General features: G+C 38.5%; 1 protein-coding gene and 1 long non-coding RNA gene across 3 annotated transcripts in view; one reads left to right on the plus strand and one right to left on the minus strand.

The window, feature by feature from the left end:
• LOC115430802 (alpha-synuclein-like) overlaps positions 1-5,280 on the plus strand; it is a 25,763-nt gene extending 20,483 nt beyond the window's left edge. For both annotated transcript variants that reach the window (XM_030151039.1, XM_030151040.1), the window contains exons 5-6: positions 3,299-3,370; positions 4,570-5,280. In XM_030151039.1, the coding sequence (XP_030006899.1) occupies positions 3,299-3,370; positions 4,570-4,587 (90 nt within the window). In that variant the 3' untranslated portion in view covers positions 4,588-5,280. The remainder of the gene's footprint in view (positions 1-3,298; positions 3,371-4,569) is intronic.
• LOC115430805 (uncharacterized) overlaps positions 1-21,286 on the minus strand; it is a 636,483-nt gene that overhangs the window by 259,592 nt on the left and 355,605 nt on the right. The window lies entirely within an intron of this gene.

A 21,286-nucleotide genomic window follows, 5' to 3' on the forward strand; every position in this document is an offset into this window, starting at 1 on the left:
TGACACCACTGGACTTGACAATTGTCACAAATTCCTTGAATCACAGTTTGCCCACAGTGATCGCAGTCAGTAGCATTCTGATGAAAAGCAGAATTTAACAGTCCAACAGCGGCTAACAGAGACAACAAGGACAGAGACAACAAGGACAGAGACAACAAGGACAGAGACAGCAAGGACAGAGACACCTATAAATCAGACTGTTGAAGTAACAGCTGGTGGTCGAGGCCAAGTCAGTGTCTTGTTTTCCTCCTGAAATCCTCACTTGACAGAGACACAGTGGACCAGAGGATGTGTTCATCATTGTTTCCAAAAGTCTCTGTTTTATGGATCCTAAAATGCTGGACTATCATGGACACCAGGCACAAACACAAGCACAAAAAATGTAAACATTATTTAATGGAGTGATATTTTGCTTTTTTAAATTATGCATTTTCAAACATTTCCCTGTGGTCTACATAAACTGTAAATGCTCTGCTTAGGTCTGAATTCTTCATTAATTCAACTCCACAGGTCCATCTTTAACTGTATTTATGACTAATGACACCAGAAAGGTCATTTTGAGCGCTGGCCCTTTAAATGCACAAGAGCTACTTCACATCCCACCCCCTCCAGGTTGTTGAACGTGCTGCTCTGTCCTGTTCAGCCACTTGTGTTTGTTAATACAACCGACAACTGAACATTTTAGGTAATCGGCTCAATTAAGAGAATAAAATTTTTAAAAAAAGAGCAAAAAAAGTAAAAAAAAAAAAAAAAAAAAAAAAAAGAAAAAGAAAAAGAAAAAAAAGTTAAAAGAAGTCAAAACTGCTGCTGCTGACAAACAATTATGTCGTACTCAGAGAAATGATAATCCAAAGTCTTGACCTTATTTGTGCAAATGTCGTGACGTAACTAGTTATAGACGTAATAAATTAAGAAAGAATTAAAACAGGTTGTAGAAATCCACTCGATTTTTGCCCAAATGAATATAAAGATAGCTTTGCAGCACCTGGAGGGTTCAAATTCAAACTGTATGAACTATTAGGGTCCAAATACACAAATAAACGAACCAAAGACTAATAAAAGTGGGTTTAGATAAATATGAGCCCTTTAACACAAAAGCAGATTTGTGTGGAAGTAGCATGAATCGCAAATATCAAACTTTCATCTGCATTGGCAAGCAGGTGTTTCTTATAGACACTATATATACCAGACTTTTACACACACACACACACACACGCACACACACACACACACACACCCAGTGCAAGAAGGAGTGATATTGCAGGTCATTCCACAGCCATCAGACTATACAACAGTTCTTGCTAACACCCCCCCAAGGTTATTATCATTAATGAAAACTAACAAAATGACAAAACTAGAATTGAAAAAACATTTCGTTAACTGAAATAAATAAAACTATAATTAAAAGAAAAAAAATGATAACTAACTGAAACTATTGTGTGTTTACAAAACTAACTAAAACATAAAAATTATGGATAAAATTCCCTTTGTTTTCGTCTTTGTCAATGTCAGATTGATATGAAATCAATTTATTTTGCTCAAGCAATTTTAGCTAGCAACACCATATGACACTTCACGTTCCGTCGCTTCTCGTTACTTGTGGTTTAGAGTCGTCTTCTCGTCCACACTCTACCTGGAAACATGGAGACTAAAGTTGGGAGAAAACAGAGTCCTGTTTGGGATTTAAGGGAATATGATGGCCAGGAAGATAAAAGATTTGACAAAACTAAAATTAATACTAAAACTAAGCATTTAGAAAAAAATGAAAACTAATGAAAACTTGCAAACCTGCTCTAAAAACTAATTAGAACTAACTGAATCAGAAAAAAAGTCAAAACTAAACTATAATGAAAAATCCAAAACTATTGTAACCTTGACCCCCACCTCCCATATTACACCATGTGCATGTGCAACCACAATCCAAATATGTAAATAATATTTACATAGAGAATCCTTTTTTTTTTTCTCCTATATTTCATTTTTCACTCATTTGTTTTTTTCTGCCTTTTTCTCTGCATTTGCTTGTATTTTGCTGCTGTTTACTGTGAAATTTCCCCACAGTGAGATAAATAGTCATATCTTGTCTTATAAAAGACTGAATGTGGTTCTACAGGTTGCCTCCTCCTGGACACCATGTTCTCCAGATGTAAGAGAACATAAACATGTCCAGCAAGTCACAGCCATCATTTTCAATGAAAATTAAATGCAAAACTTTTCATTCCCACTAAAATCATCACGCATCTTAATCACAGCATCTGTCAAAAATGATCACAGTGTGATTTATTTTGCATCTTACTCAGCTGTAATGAATATTATGGGATGTTAGCTGTCAGCTGGCTGCCAAATGACTGATGATGGCATTAGATTAGTATGTGCTGTTACCATTGTATGTGTTCTTTCTATGTATGTGGACCAGTGGCAATTTCTCAAAGACTGAAAGGGAAGCTCGGCTTCCCCTAAAATTATGAAAATTAAGTGGTTAAATATGTTCAGTTGTGTTGACATTTCATTGACTACAAATGTGTTAGAACACGTTCATCTCAAAGATGAGTTTGTTCAGAATCAGCTTTATCACAAACCAACGAACTTGATGTTGTTCACTTCTCATACATTCCCGTTGCGCTGTTTTCTCATTCGATCTCTGCTCAGTGCATTTGTCCGTAGACGCTCAGCGTCCATGCACTTCAATGGGACTGAGTGGAACAGTTTTTTTCATTGGCTCAAAACTGGATGGTAATTGGATAAATGCCACAATGTCGTCCCGCCCCAGACACTCGGCGTTTCTGGGGGTGAATGGAGCTGTGGGCGGAGCTCGGCCAGGCTGGACGCCAAGCTTCCACATGCTGATTGGAGGATCAGTCGAAAGGCTGAATCCCGTTTGATTGACAGCTATTTTGAGATCTACTCCTTCACTGACACAGTTCAGTTTAATACTGTCGCACATTCTGCTGTGAAATCGAGAGAGAAACCACTACGAAATTACTTGTTCATTTCTTGCACTGTAAAAAAAACACGCTCATTGTACTTCCTTGTTTCAATTTAACATAATTTCAACGTTTTCTTGTTTACTTGGTACGATAAGGTCACTGACCATTTTCTTAAAAAGGAACGGAGGGCCAAATTTATGTTTAAATAACTTGACTTTTTTTTTTTTTTTTTAATGTAAGCCAACAATGAGCTTCCCCTCTCTGAAAGATGAGCAGCCGCCACTGATGTGGACATTATATTGCATACAGTCTGTATATACTGAATCATGTTCAGTGTAAAAATCACATTTTCTTCTGTCTTTGTGTTGCAGAGCGATGATGCCTCAGCATTACAAAACATGGCAGAGTCACCTGTCGACACTGACACTGCTGATGCTACAGAGGTAAGACAGAACACTTCACTAAGTTCTGGTTCAGAAATGGACACGTGAAGCTGCATTTGATTGGAAAAGCCACATAAGCTCATATAGAAGGACATGAAGCTGGAAGTGAGCTATTTTTCCAGTCAGTAATATAAACACCTTATATCAGGGGTGTCAGTCATTTTATTCCAGGGACACATTCAGCCCAGTATGATCTGAAAGGGGTCGGACCAGTACAATAATAACAGAGAAAAAAGTGAAATTGCATTATGAAAATGTTTACATCTACTAAGTTTCCTTAAAAATGTGAATAATAAGAACAACCTGAAATATCTAAAGAAAACTAAGAGCAGTTTTTACAATATTCTGTCTCAGTTTATCATTTACACATGTGCATTATAACTTACAGATCACAGTGGTTCTACAAATACACAAAACATTTAGTAACAGGCAGAATATTGATAAAATTACACTTACAGCTTTTAAGAAATTTCAGGTTGCTCATATTTGTTCATGTTATTCACATTTTGTGTGAAAGGATGGTTTGTAAATGTCAACATTATCATGTAATTTTACTTTTTTACACTAAAAGAGAGAATTTGGACTTATTATTTATAGTTTGTTTTTTTTTTCCTTCATTGTAACAGCAGAACAGTAGTTTGGCTATTTTTTGGTGCTGAATAAATTTGCTTTGCCAAAGGAAACTTCATAAAGTATATGAGGCTCCCCTTAATATTCTACTGTCTTTATTTTGAGTTTTGTTGAACCATCATACTCCTCTGTTTGTAGTGTGGTCCTGAACCGCCTTAGCCCTACCCCTTCACATGAATGCACAAAATGAAGGGGGAGGGGCCAAGGGGTGAATTGGGATTGGGCCTTATGGAGATGAACATGTAACTAATTGAAATACATTCCATTGCAACAGAATCAGGCAGCTACAGAGCTACTTTTCAACCATTTTGGACCAAAAACTGAGTGAAAAAAGTGCCACAGTCGTATTGACAAGAAATTAAACTCATTTTTGTTCCATTGCAACATAGATTTGGACTAAGAGTTGACATGAAAGCAGCAGAATGTCACCTCTTGGCATAAACTACCCCTTTTTTTTTTTTTTTTTTTTTTTTTTTTTTTAAATCACAAGTATTTTATTCTGATGCTGTATAGATCCCACTCATACACATTTTTTCAGTAAAGCCTGTTTCCTCTGTCTCTCTTCTCAGGATGACACTGACGACTGAAACGATCACAATGACAGATCAACTGCAACATTCCATCTCGCTCTGCCAGGTCCCGTCGTGCCTCGTTCTGGTCCTTTATGATGTCCGTGCCCGCCATCCGTGTGCGCGTGTGCGTGTTTCTGTTTGTGTTGTTGCGTATACTTCTGTACACACATAGCCTGTATGTGTAAATGTGTTTGAGAATGGAAGGTACAACGTGTGAATGTGTTCGTCTGTGTGTGCCTTTTGCACATCAGCCCTGAGAGCAACCTGGGGCGGGTGTGATGTGTGAGCAGCTGGCATTTACAGTGACTCCCTCCCACTGAGGACGCCACCTGGTCACTTAGTGTGACTGAGTGTCTATGTGTACGTGTTCTGTCAACTGTGTGGCTTTGTCAAGAACTCAAAAGTGGAAAAATACACCAATTTACTACTTTAAACACCTAAGTGTCTCTATATAAATATACAATATACAGTGATCTGTTGGAAGGCATAATGATAATCTCTATTTTTGTCTGTATACTGTCACTGTTTTTTGCGGTGGACTATAAAGTGCTAAGCTATTTGTGTACTCATATTGTATTTTAACAGTTACCGCTGCTAAAACATGTTGAATGGACTTTTGGAAATTCTGAGCATGTATTTCAAAGTTCCAATGGCTGTAATACGAATTTGTTTGGATTTCAGTGTTGAATAAAATATGTAAAGTGTAAAGCAGTTGATGTGATGTTCATTCTATCAAATGTGGGACCAGCAGAGCAAGATTATAATAGTTTTGGGTTTTTCAGTATAGTTTAGTTTTATTTAGTTTTTACTTTTTTTCTCTAATTCAGTTAGTTTGAATTAGTTTTTAGAGGTTTGCTAGTTTTTATTAGTTTTCATTTTTTTCTAAATGCTTAGTTTTAGTTTAGTCTTGGTTTTAATTTTAGTTTTGTCGTATCTTTTATCTTCTTCTGTCGTATTCAGATAAATCCCAGACAGGACTCTGCTGCTTTCTCCCAAATTTAGTCTTCATGTTTCCAGGTAGAGTGGGGACCAGAAGACGACTGAAGTGACGAGAGTGATGGACCGTTAAGTACCGTATTGAGCCACTAGGTAAAATTGCTAGAGCGAAATAAATTGCTTTCATATCAATCCGACATTGACAAAGACGAAAACGAAGGGAATTTTATCCATAATTTTTATATGTTTTTGTTAGTTTTGTAAGCACTCAATGCAGTTTTAGTTATCATTTTTTTCATTTAATTATAGTTTTATTTCAGTTAACGAAAAGGTTTTTTCAAATCTAGTTTTCGTCATTTCGTTCGTTTTAGTTAACGATAATAACCTTGCAGCAGAGGTGTCAAAAGTACACACTCTTAAAGAAGTACAGAAAAAAGGACAGAGGTAAAAGTACAAGTACTGACTGGATGGATTTGGACAACTCCAGTGAAAGTACAAAAGTGTAAGTTGTCAAATGAGCTCAAAGAGTAAAATTAAAAAAATATTTCTACATTGTTACCGGCTGATTCTCTGCTGAACCTCTCGTCATCCATGATGGTATCAAAGATGGATTCAAATTAGGCTTACGCTGTCGGAGGCTGACAGCAAGGGTATATCCCCAAAATCCCCTCAGTCCTCTGCTATATATAAATCTATCGACAATAATTGTTAGACAATATGAACTCAATTTGAGTTACATCAACCTGATAGTGCCAGAATAATGGTCAGAGAACCCATTTTTCGCCACAAAACTGCGCTTAGTGAATGAAAATGACCCCATATGAACTCTGGATGGTAGACAGAAAATAGACATTTGGAAGACGATCAATATGAACCAAATTTAATTTCAATCAGCCTAATATTGCTTGATTTATGTCCAAAAAATTGATTTTCAACAAAAGCGCCTCTGTTCTGTCGAGTTCAGCTGCTCCGTCGAAGTAAACTACCAGTAGCTTATATCGACAGCGACGTCTATCAATTGACGCTACCCCGTCAAAACATGCTACCTTACGTTTTGACACGCCTATTTGAAAATGAAATAATGCTTCAACTGTAGAAAAACACCAGTATTTACTTATTCATCTGAATATGGGTAGAGGAAGCTCATTTTGACAGGCTTATAACTTCTATCAAATAAAGCTCCTACTATAGAAACACTATAATTTACGTTATTATCATCTCACTTCAGTATTCTACGTCTATCCTTCGTGCACATGTAATTGCTTACAGGAATTGTTAACATAGATTTAGTCAGTTAAATGGTAGGCTATCATTATTGGCGTCTGTTGAACTAACTTAAACAATAATCTAAATGCCATCAACACCCACCTGACTCATGTACTTAACACTATATCATACAATGAGAACTTCCTTACGCTATGATCATCTCACGTCAATATTCTGCGTCTTATCTTTCGTGCACATAATTGCTTCCATGCTTACTGCTCAAAAGGCACAATAAAAGAAATATACTTACAAAATATGACTCACTTCTGCCTGGGGGAGCACAAATCGATGGGCATTTAAGCTGTGAAAACGCTTAGGGGCATGCGCATGCTCAGTAGCGCTAGGTAGCTCAACTCGACAGGTAGGGTGGCTCGACAGGACACCTCCAGTTGGATGACTTCTAATACTCATAGAGAAGCTGAAATCCATAGGGTTCTTCCACTATGTTGGTTATCAAGGGAGAAGAAATCCAACCAAATCTGTCCTAGTTATCGCGTTCACACCAAGGAGATCCGGAGGCGGCATGGTTACATTCATGAATTTTAAGACTAAACCCTCATTCTCCTCAATAAGTTAGCTTGACATATTTGAAATATTTTGGTGCTAAATGATCATCTGTGGTCCTACTGAAGTGGTCCTACGTGGTCTCAGTGGTCATTGTCTTAGCTGGTTTTATTCTTACCTTTTAGACAGAACCTTTGCGGTCACCATAGGCAACCACACATCCTCCAAAGCCCAGATTGCCTGTGGTGTACCACAGGGTTCAGTTTTAGGCCCGATTTTATTTTCTATTTATATGCTCCCACTTGGTGAGATTTTTAAACGCCACAACGTCTCCTTTCATTGCTACGCAGACGACACACAGATATACCTGCCCCTGAGACCGGATGACCCCAGTAGCCTCGCTGCTGTGTCTGATTGCCTCACTGATGTAAGCCGTTGGATGGCCCAGAACTTCCTTCGACTAAACAGCTCCAAATCAGAAGTCATACTGTTCGGTCCACTAAATTCCACCATTGCAATAAAAAATAGCCTCGGTCCCCTCTCCTCAAACATTACCCCCACCGCAAGAAATCTCGGGGTAATGTTTGACTCAGACCTCTCCTTCCAAGTACACATAAATAAAGTCATCCAATCCTGTTTTCTCCAGCTACGAACTATTTCCAAAATCAAACCAATAGTCCCACACCACGACCTGGAAACAATCATCCACTCATTCATGTTCAGCCGACTTGACTACTGTAATTCACTTCTGTCCGGCATCAGCCAAAAATCACTGTCTCGCCTCCAACTGGTCCAGAACGCAGCAGCTAGGCTTCTCACTGGTTTTAGCAGACAACATCATATCACTCCTATCCTTGCATCCCTCCACTGGCTCCCTGTATGTTTTAGAATTGATTTTAAGATTTTACTGATCACTTTTAAAGCTCAAATGGGCCTGGCCCCAAGTTATATAGAAGAAATGCTAGTTGACTACGAGCCAGCACGCAGTCTTAGATCCTCGGGCAGAGGGCTCCTGGCTGTTCCAAAGACGAGGCTTAAATCAAAAGGTGACCGGGCATTTTCCATCAGGGCCCCTCGACTTTGGAACAGCCTGCCCGAGGAGATAAGGCTTGTGGAATCAGTAACATCTTTTAAATCACTTCTTAAAACACATTTTTATAGACTTGCTTTTATGTGATGTCTGTCCCCTTTTTAACCTTAATTTTTAATTTTAATTTTAAATTTGATCCTGTTTGATAATTAACTTGTTCATACATCTCTCTAATTGTGTTGCTTCTGTTTTAGTGTTTTTCCTTGCTTCGTGTATCCTGCTGTTGTGCCCTCTGTCAAAGCACTTTGTAAACTTTGTTTTTAAAAGGTGCTATACAAATAAAGTTATTATTATTATTATTATTATTATTATTATTATTATTATTATTATTGTCTGTGACGGGCTCAGGTTCACAACTAGTGAGTAGTGTTTAGTGTGTTTATGTCCTTTTCTTTTTGGTTTCCGCTTCAGACGCATTCAAATCAAATGAGTCTGTTTTTGAAAATGTAAGGACCAGAAAGCACAGTTCCCACCTCTGAGGACCAGTGTTTTATCAGGTCTGGAATCAGTCAAAAACCCTCAGAGATGAGCCCTCAGAGGACCTGGTGGAGCTGAAAGTAATTAGATACAGTAAGAAGACACAGAACATTAATTCACTGTAACTCTTCCCTTAGATGCATTTATGATGCCTGTAACTTCATCATGTGCTTGAAAGCCTTGTCCTGTCATGGTTACCATACTCCACTTTTGGATCCATATGTGGGCTACATTAGTGAACTGGCTCCACGCACACCCTCTTCAAGATTTATTTTCTTTAAATTTGAGTTAATGTAACAATCAAAACCCTTTTTTCGCCATAAAAGAATGGCATTAATAACAGTCCTTGACATAGAACTGAAACCGTGGCATGGTGGTCATTCACTTCAGTCTTTTTCTTCCATTTCTAGTTCATTTCTTTTTATGTTTTCATGTTTTTATGCTTTTATGTTTTTATGTGATAGGTAGAAAACACATTTTGTCTTTTAATTCTACTTCTTTTTAATCTACCTTATTCACAGCTACTTATACTCTGCATTTATTTATTTATTGATTGTTGATCTGGTATGACTGTTTGTGGAGTGGTGACCGCATTTTGTATTCTGAATTTCCCCTTGGGGATTAATAAAGTAAATCTATCTATCTATCTATCTATCTATCTATCTATCTATCTATCTATCAACTAAAGTGTTTTTAATAACCACACATATGCCATTCCAAAGTATGTACATACTAATAATGATAAGAACCTTCACATTGGGTACGGTTACATGATGTTTTTTTAATCAGATGTATTTTTCCAGAGGAAATTAATTCAGAACAAAAGTACTTTCTCTTCTGTTTACATGGAAATGTTAAACCTGAATAAAGGTTTACATGAGAAACGTTTATTCGGTTCTCGCAGCCCTTCTGTTAGCTTAGCTTAGCATAGTCACTGCATTTCCATGGTCACATGTAGCCAGTTTTTTAAAGGTGATTTGTTGTCTTTTGTAAGTGATTTTGTGAAATCCGATTCTCCCTAATTATTTCTTTAGATCCGCGACTTACTGCACTCATACAATCTTGGGACTGCTGTGTTGATGGAAGTTGGAAAATCTTTTTTTCTGGAAGGGATCCATGCACTAAGTTAGCTTTGCTTTACTGTTTTAGCTTTGCATTAGTTTTTATTTCCCAAGATTTTATTCCTGCAGTAAGTCACATGGCCATGATTTGAGCCTCAATTTGTGATCTTAGTCCGGTGGGGTCAGAGGGAGAACTGAATTTCACAAAATCCCTCATAAAATACTACAAATCCCCTATAAAAGCCTGGCAACATCTGACTATAGGAATGAAACGATTATGCTAAGCTAGGCTAAGCTAAGCTAACGGAAGGGCTGCGAGAACAAGGCAATTGGTGCACTGCAGTGCAGCCCCCTTATCAAACTCATTAGTGCATGACAAATGAATTAATAAAAAACAAGTGGTGAACTCTTCCTTCAGGGTTTTCCAGGCTGGTAGATCCCATCAGAATAGCCCACTGGAACGGTTTGGTAAGACTAGACTGCATTACATATTCTTCCGCCAGCGCAGAATGTGTGCGTCATCGTGACAGGACAAGACAATGAGCATGTGCAGAATGACAGGAATAAAGTCCAAATGGAATAAAGGGTTTACATGTCCCAGGAATAATTTAGACCAGATTCAAAAGTGGATTAAACCAGTGACTTTAATCGGGTTTAAATTTAATCCGAACTTTTCTTTTTCAACTGGAATAAGGTGTTTACATGGGCATCTGAAATAGGATCTAACCTTTAATCAGGTTAAACCAGGAATAAAAGTTGTCATGTAAATGCGCAGATTGCCATTTTGCCCCAAGTACCTCTGGGAACATTTTTGAGTTTTGTTTTGGTTTTTTTTTATCTCAATATTTTTTAATAATTAAATACTTAAATCACATCCAACATGCATAGATTTGCATTTTCTAATTACCTGTCTCCTCACCTGCAGAGTTAAAGTGGTATTTCTGAACTCTAGTTCTAGGTGTTACAGCTGTAGATTACCCCACAGTTGGTTTTCCTTTTGCTTTAGGATCTTGGCCACAGATCATTTCAGATCATCAGCTGCACCTGTCAGGTTTCCCTCACCTGGATGCAGTTAGTCATGCAGTCTTTAAAAGGAGCTGCTCTGCTCAGTTGTCTGTGTGTTGTCCAGACCTCAACATCCCCCTGGGTTTTCTGACATTGTATCCCTGGTTAATTTTCAGTTGGACACTTTTCGTCCCTTTGCTTTGTCCCCCTCTCCTCATCACCCCAATTTTGAGTTGTTTTTTTTAGAAAACCCAAAGGGCCCCTTTTTGGTCTTATACATTTTTCTTGGTTTTTGTTTGTTCGTTTCCCCAGCTTGCTACCCCAGTCCATGTTCATAGATGTTTATTTAAATGTTTGTGTAAATCACATGAAGTGAACATTTGGACGACTTGGAAAAACCTCCTCATGCTGGAGCAGTTCAAGCATTTGGAGGCACAGATCTACTCCATAAGCAAAGTGATAGCTACAACAGCTAACCAGCCCCCTTTGCTAGTTCAGTCCTACCAGCAGTAGCTCAGGTTAGCCATCCCCAAACAGCTGGGTATTTGAAGGCTGCATAGTGGTAGGGATAAGCCTCAGATTCACCACCAACCACTTCATGTTTTTAGTAAGTTTTTCCCACTTGGTGACATTTGCTGAGGATGGGGAAAAAAAACTCTGGTCTTGTTGGAAAATACTAGAAAATGTTTTCAAAAGAAATTAAAACTTTTCTTGTTCACAAAGTGGGCATGAAATGGAAAGAGTATTGATAACATTGAAAGATGTCTTCTGATTTGTATCACAGCTATTGTTTGTTGAAGGAGTATGAATGTATAGTACTTATTTTGTTTTGTTTATTTTTATTGCATTGGGCTGTTGTGTGTGTGTGTGTGTGTGTGTGTGTGTGTGTGTGTGTGTGTGTGTGTGTGGGTATGAATGGTGTAAGATTAATGTAAAATTGTAATGTAGAGGAGACCCCAGGAAGAATAGCAGCTGATGATTCAGTGGCTAATGGGTCACTGGCAGCTCTATTTTTACAAACTGAATGTAGAGATACCAGCGACTGCAGTTAAATGTGTTCCAGGGGTGAGAGCAGGTGAACTGACTCTTGTCTGGAACTGCTGACTAGACAATTGAGTACTAGAAGATTGTAGCTCACATGGGTGGTAATGACCCCCAGTTACGCCAGTTGGAGATCACTAATATCAACATTGAATCTGTGTGCACAAATGCTAAAACTGTTGGACTCTGTAGTTTTCTCTGGTCCCCTATGACATATTTAGTCACATGTCAGTCGCTGCCTATCCAGGTAGTGTCCTGCAAATGACATAAAATATGTGTACAATTGGCAGACATTTTGGGGAAAACCAGGTCTAATTAGGAAAGATGGCATACATTCCACTTTGGGTGGTGCTGCTCTAACCCTTTCATGCATAGTGGTCACTACAGGGGACAGCTATTCAAAAGTTGTTTTCTCCTATATGAATGAGTTTTAATGTCACAGTTGCACATCAGTCACTACAGTGGATGCTAGTGGGTCATGCCATACACTGCCACCCACTGGTCAGCTTTTGAAAGTGCAAAAATTCTCTAAAACAAGATGGCTGACAGAAGAGCAGATGTGCCTTGCAGGGGAGGAATATCTGTCCATTCCTTCTATTCTAGGAGGCCCTTGCAGGTAAAAAAAAATATAATTAAAAAAAAAAAAAAAAATGGGGACATCAAGCAACAACTAAGGAGTAATATAATTGTTAAAATATCCAAGTATTGATTTTGTGATTTGAGGAAATTGAGAGTGATCATGTGTCCACTAAACTGGACATCATGCATCGCTAGCTATATTTTGACTACCATTTATAATATTGCTGCAATGCTGGTGGTGTTGTTGTTTTTTTTTTTTTTTTTTTTTTTTTTTTTTTTTTTAATGTTTCTTCTGCAGTAACTTTTGGTTGAAAATCAATTAAATTTTTATTATAGCAATATTTTATGGAAATTAGTTCTCCTGAGAGTAATGATCCTTGTCCTTATGTTTTGTAGAGGTCAGGTGCAGGGCATGCTAGAAAAGCCTACAGGATAGTCGAGCAAATGCTATCAGACTCAAGTGAGGAGGATGTTAGTGGCAGTGACGATGAATAGTTACCAGAAAAAAGAATTAGCAAATGGCAGCTGTAGTGACAGTGAAGCTGAGGTTGCTGAAGAAGCTCCTACCTGACAAAGCTCAAAGCAGACATGTCTGGAAAACCAAAGACAACGAGTTTGAGGGAGACTTGCTTTTTTTTTTTTTTTTTTTTTTTTTTTTTTTTTTTTTTTTTGTTTGTTTTGAGTGGAAAGTGAATATTGAGGGAACAGACCCAATAGATTTCATGCATCTATTTCCCGAAGATCTGATAGATGAAATGGTGCTCAACTCAAACCTCGATGCACTGCACAAAGGAAAAGAAAATCTGCCCACTACAAATGGTGAAATGAAGCAGTTTCTAGGGATTCATTTGGTCATGTCATACCTCAAATACCCAAGATCAAGAATGTACTGGTCATCAGAGGAAGGGCTGCGTCTTGATTTCATAGCAAATGCCATGCCGCTGAACAGATTTGAGCAGATTCTGAGGTACATTCATTTTGTTGATGATTATTCACAGGAGCCAGGAAATGCTGACAAGCTCTTCAAAATCAGGCCAGTGTTGGACACACTCAAACAACCTTCTGTTCAGCAGTTGATCCTGAAGAATTCCAATCAATTGAACAGATCATTCCATTCAAGGGGCATTTGTCTCTAGCAGTACATCCCCCAAGAAACCCAAACCCTGGAGTGTGAAAGTGTAGTTAGAGCAGGGAGCTCTGGATACATGCACAGACTCGAAGTGTATCAGGGTTTGGCTGGACGTGGTGCGGTCAGTGGATTGGGAATGGCTGCAGATGTTGTCATGCACCTCTGATGACATACAGCAAAAGAATCACAAGGTGTGTTTTGACAGCTTCTTTTGCACCATTCCACTTATTCAGGCCTTCAAACGACAAGGCATCTATGGCACTGGCACATTTAGAAGCAACAGGCTCCAGGGAGCACAACTGAAGCTGAAAAGAAACTCAAAGAAAAAGGAAGAGGATCTTGCTCTGTTGTCACCAATGCTGAAAACATCACTGTCACACACTGGCTGGCTGGTTCCGTGAGTCCCATGGCCTCTTCTGTGTTGGCCCATCACCACCAGATTTGGCTCAAAGATGGAGCAAGAAAGACAAAGATGCTCAACATCCAGAGGCCATTTTCCGTGAAGCTGTACAATCAGCATATGGGAGGGGTAGATCTCATGGATCAGTGTGTCGCCATGTATCCCCACAGATGCAAAAACAAACTATGGTACATCCGAGTGTTCTTCCTCTTCTTGGACATGACTACTGTGAATGCCTGGCACATCTACAGAATGTGTGGATTGGAAAACAAGGATCTTCTGCATTTCAAGGTGTCCGTAGCTCGTGCGCCAATAAGTGCAACTTCCATCCAGACACCAAGACGAGGAAGACCCAGTGCCACCCCACCTCCTTTGAAGCGCAGAGCAGTGTCCAAGCAGATTTTGACTGTAGATCTGCATGGTTGATCAAAATGGACAGTCTGTACTTGATATGGCATTTTTGTGCTTAGTCAGAATTCAGTTGGCTTTAATCTCTCGCCCCCTTACCCCATCCTTCTACCTACCCTAAATTCCTATGTCAGATCCCATAAGTTAAACTTCATCCCGCTCCTTTTCGACTGTCTTCCTTTCTCTTTATGGTTTGGTTTTAATGTTGTATTAAAAATAAACTATCTTTTATTGTGTATCCATGGCAGATTGAACAAACGTGTCATGTTCCATTCTGTAATGTTAGTGTGATTGTGTTTGGAGATCTTTATCAGTTGCCTCCTGTCAAAGGGAGACCACTGTACGTTAATGTTGGTAGTGACTCATGGTCCAGTTTATTTAGGGTTATAGAATTAAGAACAGTGGTTGGACAAAAGCTGTGTGTTTTCAGGATTGTTGAGGACATGTAGCAAAGGGAGTCCATTGTTGGAAACAGAAGTGCGTTTACTAAAATGTTGTACAACAGGTGAGGAGAGTTTATCATTGTACAGATTTCCAATTTAACAAGTCAATGATAACATTGAATTACTGTTGAAAACGTGTGCGGACTAAGTTAAGATACAGGCTCTAGATCAGGGGTGTCAAACATTTGGCCCAGGGGCCAAATGCGGCCCGCCAAAGGGTGCAGTTTGGCCCCTGGGATGTTTTTGCCAAGTGCAAAAATTCCAGTCTTCAATTGAATTAAGCAAAAAAATGGCTTGAATTAAGGAAAAAATCTTGAATCAAGACAAAAAAAATCGCAAATTTAGCAAAAAAACTTGAATTAAGCCAAAAGTCTTCAATTAAGAGAACTTGAATTAAGCAAAAAACTTGAATTAAATTTTTAAAAAAAACTCTTCAGTTAAGCCAAAAAAAATCTCAAGTTTAGCAAAAAATCTTGAATTACGCCAAAAATTCTTGAATTACGCCAAAAAATCTTCAATTAAGACAAAAATCCAGAATTCACAACTCAAATTTTTTTCTTTGTTAGCGCAAAAATAACATTAAATTATGAAAAATACTTACATTTACAAACTATCCTGTAACACTAAAATGTGAATAACCTAAACAAATATGAACAACCTGAAATGTCAAGAAAATTCAGCCCAATTTGAACTAATTTTCTGCCTGTTACTAAGTGTTTAGTGTCTTTGTAGATCTGATCCATAATGCACATGGACAAATGAGAAGCTGAAGAATAAAATTGTTAAAACTGCACAATTTTTTTTTTTTTTTTTTTTTTTTTTTTTTTTTTTTTTTTTTTTTTTTTTTTTTTTAACTTTAGGTTTTTTTTTTCAGGGTTTGGATAGTTTATAAATATTTTCATAATTTATTTTTTTCACACTAAAACAAAGACAAAAATTTGGAGTTATTTTTTTGGTCCGGCCCACTTCAGATCAAATTTAGCAGAATATGGCCCCTGAACTAAAATGAGTTTACACCCCTGCTCTAGATTATGTAATAAGTCAAGCAGGTTACAGGTAACAAAGTGGCATCACACTAAAAATGTATGTTTAGAGGAAGTTTTGTTTTTGGCGAAGGATGCACGTGTAATGTTATGTAACAATGTAGATGGGCTCGTTAATGGTGTATGTGTGTGTGTGTGTGTGTGTGTGTGTGTGTGGGGAACTGTGACACATACAGATTTTGCCAATGAAGGTGATAAATTTCCACACGCTGTGTTTGTTAAATTTGATAATGTTGAAGTTGGCATGAATAGAAGGAGGAATTGGAGTGATCAGACAGTCATTAGGCAAGAATCTACTGGTGCAGAAGAGGAGGTGGTTACCATCATGGTGGATTGTGGTGACAGTTTCCCCTCAAGCTTGCACTGTACATAAAGTACAGGGGAATAGAGTGGATAAGGCAGTTTAAAAAAAATAGGCATTTGCAGCAGGACAGGTGTAAGTAAAGCTTTATTTATATAGCACTTTTTAAAATGCGTTACAAAGTGCTTCACATAAAGGCGAGATGGATAAGAACAAATAGGAAAGATAAGAATAAGAAAACAGTTTCAACATGCAGATACAGACTTTCTGGCACAAGCAACACACTAAACCACAGGTGTCAAACATGCGGCCTGGGGGCCAAATCTGGCCTGCCAAAGGGTCCAGTCCGGCCCTTGGGATGAATTTGTGAAATGCAAAAATTACACTGATATTAACAATCCTTTTAGTTCAGGTTCCACATTCAGACCAATTCAATCTCAAGTGGGCAGGACCAGTAAAATACTATCATCATAATAACATAAATGATGACAACTGCAAATTTTTCTCTTTGTAAATGTGAATATTTTCATGTATTTACACTAAAACAAAGTATAACTTCACAAAATGTGAATAACCTCAAAAGTCTTAAGAGAAGTGAGTACAATTTTACCAATATTCTGCCTGTTACTAAATGTTCTCTTTGTAGATCCACTGTGATCTGTAAGTTATAATGTACATGTGTAAATGATAAACTGTGACTTAATATTGTTGAAATTACACTTATTTTTACAGTTCATGTTATTCACATCTTTTGAAAGGATAGTTTGTAGAAGTAACCTTTTCATAATGTAAATTAGGCCTGTAACGGTAAACAAAATTTTCAGTTCGGTACGTTTTCGGTTTTCAAAGCCACGGTTCGGCTTTTTTCGGTTCGGTACGGGAAGAAAGAACCCCTCAATGTCTATTAATGCATTTATGAATTTTTATTTTTTTTTTTTTTTTTTTCTCCCCCCCCAATTTTTGGAGACAACAGAATATAGAAAAACAGGAATAATATAATTCTGCTGCTATAAATCACATAGAAAATTATTAATATTACTAAATGTATTTTAAACATTAGTATTGCACTTTTCCCTGAAAGGTAGTTTCGAACAAAAAGAAAAATCTAATCACAGTTCTGTCAGTTCACATTCTGCAGAAAAGTAACAAATTCCACATGAAGTGCAACATTAACAAGAGGGTAAACTGGTCTTCTGTTTAAACAAACTGAAGAGAAACACTGACAACAAAATGAACAATTATTTATTTTAAGACAGAGAAACTGTGTGCACAGGGGATTTTTTTTTTTTTAATTTATTTATTTTTTTGTCGGAGCCGGGGGTTAGGAGGGGCGCGCAGTTATATACCAGGGGTGCGGTCCATAACTAAGATAACGAATGCTGTCATGAAACTTTACATACTTTCAACGTTGTATTTATTCCTCTATTGGATGGACGGACAGACTTACTTTTAGAACTACTGTAGTTCCTAGGGGCCAAACAACGTCCGTCACTGTCTCTTTCCTCGTTGTCTTTCACCTGAACTGATCCAGACTGGACTAATGGTGGAGGGTCTTCAGTCTCTTCCTTTCAGGTTCACATCATTTTTTTTGTTTGTTTGTTTTTTAACCTTGTATCAGCTGCTATTTCATATTTTGGGTCAATTTGTGCGTCCTTCCATATGTCCATGTGAAACTTGCGCGGATTTAAAGTTCCGCATTGAACGACGTCTTTCGTTCCTTTTTTTTTTTTTTTTTTTTTCTCAACATACTGTGCCACTTTGGTACAGCTGTGTACCGAAACGGTTCGGTATGTGTACCGTTACAGGCCTAATGTAAATTTACTTTTTTTGCTCTAAAATGGAGAAAAGTTTGTAGTTGACATTATTTACATATTATATTTTACTGGCTCAGCCCACTGCAGATCAAATTTAGCTGAATCTGGCCCCTGAACTAAAATAAGTTTGACATCCCAGCACTAAACGAACACCATGGCCAAATGTCACAAACAACCCCTAAGACAGACCCATAACCAACACTTAATACACCAATACAGACACAATATAGATGTAAATGAACCTCTATACACAAATCTATGCATACGCGCACACACATGCCTTACTGTCCTGATTTAATGAAATGCTTGTTTATAAAAGCTTTCAAGAGTCGCTTGAAGGTGTCTATACAATCTGATGTAATGGGGAAGACTATTCCAGAGGGTTGGGGCCAGAATTGCAAAAGCACTGTCACCCTTTGTTGAGAAGTTGGAGTGGGGGATGGATAGGAGGCTAAGGTTTGAATGGAGTGGTCGTGAGGGTGAGAAGGAAACTAGGAGGCCAGAAATGTAACTGGGGGTGAGGATGTGCAGGGCTTTAAAAGTAATTAGGAGTATTTTGAAGTGGATGCGGAATTTTATTGGAAGCTAATGTAGGGATGCGAGTACTGGTGTGATGTGGGACCGACGACTGGTGCGTGTTAACAACCTGGCGGCTGAATTTTCTACTAACTGCAGATGATTAAGGGAGGACTGGCTGAGGCAGGTGAAGAGTGAGCTGCAGTAGTCTAGACGGGAGAAAATGAAGGTGTGGATGAGGAGGTCGGAAGGGAAGAGGATGTGTCTGATTTTGGCAATATTTCTGAGTTGGAGGAAACGGGACTGGATAAGCTTAGTGACATGGTGTTTGAAAGACAGATGTTGGTTAAAGATGATACCAAGGTTTTTAATAGTGGGTGTGATGTTGGAGTGGAGGGGACCAGTAAACTGTTCAACTGAAGTGGAGAAGGTGTCTGGTCCGATTATGAGAATTTCTGTTTTACTCGGATTTAGGTGAAGGAAATTGTGGGACATCCAGTCTTTAATGCCAGCTAAACAGTCATGGAGGGGGGGGATAGTTGATTAAGGTGGCTGGTGTTTGTTTTTTGGGTGGAGAAGTAGATTTGGATGTCATCGGCATAACAGTGACAGGATAAATCATGGAACTGGCAGAGTAGTTGACCAAGGGGTAGCATGTATAGGGAGAACAGGACAGGGCCAAGTACTGAGCCTTGAGGCACTCCACAAAGGAGGGGCGCAGAGGAGGATGCATGGTTGTTGATATGTATGTTAAAGTGTCTGTTAAGTATGAGTCGAACCAGGTGTATGTAGTGTTAAGTCATGTTAGAAGTTTTTACTATTAACAATCACCTGAAATATCTGAATAAATAATAAAGCATCCTTTTCATATAAACTTAACCCAATATGAATTGCCTGGTTTTCTTTAAACTCTAATAAATTAGTTCAGAGGTATTTCAGCTGAACCACAGGGAATCCAGCTGGGACCCAAGCCAGGCCGCAAACATTAGGATAAGGCTCCATTACCTTTGTAGGAAATAAACACTTTATGAAGGTTTTAAATGGTGATGTTTTTTTTGGGGGGGGGGGCACAAAGCCCTCCCCCAGTTTCAAAAAATCCTGGTGGAAACCCTGAGAGAGAATAGGTAAGATGTGTCCTACGGAGAACTCCCACCACCCTGGTCTAACAACAATTTTTTTTTTTTTTAAATTTATTTTATTTTAAGCATTCATGGAATACATGCAAATTAAAAAAAAAATCATTCATTTATACTCAAAGGACTGGGAAGAAGAAAAACTTATTTAATCCCACCCCCATTCTCATCTTCAAATAACTTAACATAACTTTTAAATACTCACTCCTGTCCTTTGACTTCGAGCCAGAACAATGAACAAAATAGGCCTATACCAAATTAGAATAAAGTCATTTGACAGTATTTACATTGCATAACCAAAATGTGTTAAAAAAAAAGTATATTCCACAGGTAACAGTTGACGTCAACTTGCATTATAACTACATACTAACAATGGTAAAAACAAAAAACTGCAATACCACAAGTGGTAAAGAACAGCAATAATTACATACCAACAATGGTAAGAAAAAAACAAAACTACAATAGCACTAATGGTAAAGGGCAGCACATACCAGCAATGGTAAGAACAATATGCGCTTCGTGTGTACCTCAGTTTCATTCTGCAGGTGTGCTGAGGTATTAATACTGTATATTAATTGCTCTTTACATTTTAAAGACTGGTTTACCAGATCGGTGAAGAGAGCCGGGCTAGTGTAAGAATTGTCTGTGTACACTGTAGTTGCCACTGTGGAGAGGAAAAGGCAAAAGGTTCATCACAGCTGAGTAATTCAGACCATGGGCTGTGGAGGACTCATTTTTGCCTGTTTTAAAAAAAAAAAAAAAAAAAAAAAAAAAAAATTCCAGATGTAGCCATTTGATGAGTCAGCTAGCACAAACAGTTTAACCCCACTTTGTGGGCTTGTCTTTGATGTACTGTTTCACGCTGATGCAGGCTTTGGTTGTGACTATCTGCTCATCAATCGACAGATTCTAATGTGGCTGGAAACTGGCTTTACAGGTGATCGCCTGCTCTGTATAGAGGCTTTAGTTTGAAAAGTCTGTCATATTCAGCAGTGTTCCCTTTTTTTTCCACTGTTCTCATTCTCATCCTCTTTTGGGTCGCTCAGGTGACGTGACCACGAAATTGCCTCAAAGCGTTCCTGTGTCATGTGGTCACCGGGGAAGGAGAAGTTGTACAGACATTTCTTCCTCCAGTAATCAGACTTGTGGTGCACGGTCACAAGGCCAATGAAAATAAGAATGTCCAGGAAAGTGTAAAAATCCTTCACTGTGAGCACTTCCCACTTGACCTTTATCCCAGCGTCCTTTCTTTTAGCAGCGTTGGCATTTGTGGTTTTTCAGACAACAGCTGCTGGAAGAGGCTGATGGGAGACCATGCTGTGGTAGTGTCAAATGTGGGGCCTGGGATCCTGGCCGGCATGAATCTGACAGGGTCAGGTTTGTTGTCCTCATCACTCTGTAGATGCAAACCTACTTTTACCACGTTTGGCAGCTGGAGCAGAAGTTAGCAGTGAGAAGGGTCCTCTCTTCTGCTCAGTGGTGTGGAGAGGTGCTGATGGGGAGGGGAGGAGTCTGGTGTGTGTGTGTGTGTGTGTGTGTGTGTGTGTGTGTGTGTGTGTGTGTGTGTG

The sequence above is a fragment of the Sphaeramia orbicularis genome, chromosome 12, assembly GCF_902148855.1.
Source record: "Sphaeramia orbicularis chromosome 12, fSphaOr1.1, whole genome shotgun sequence".
NCBI classification, from domain to species: Eukaryota; Metazoa; Chordata; class Actinopteri; order Kurtiformes; family Apogonidae; genus Sphaeramia; species Sphaeramia orbicularis.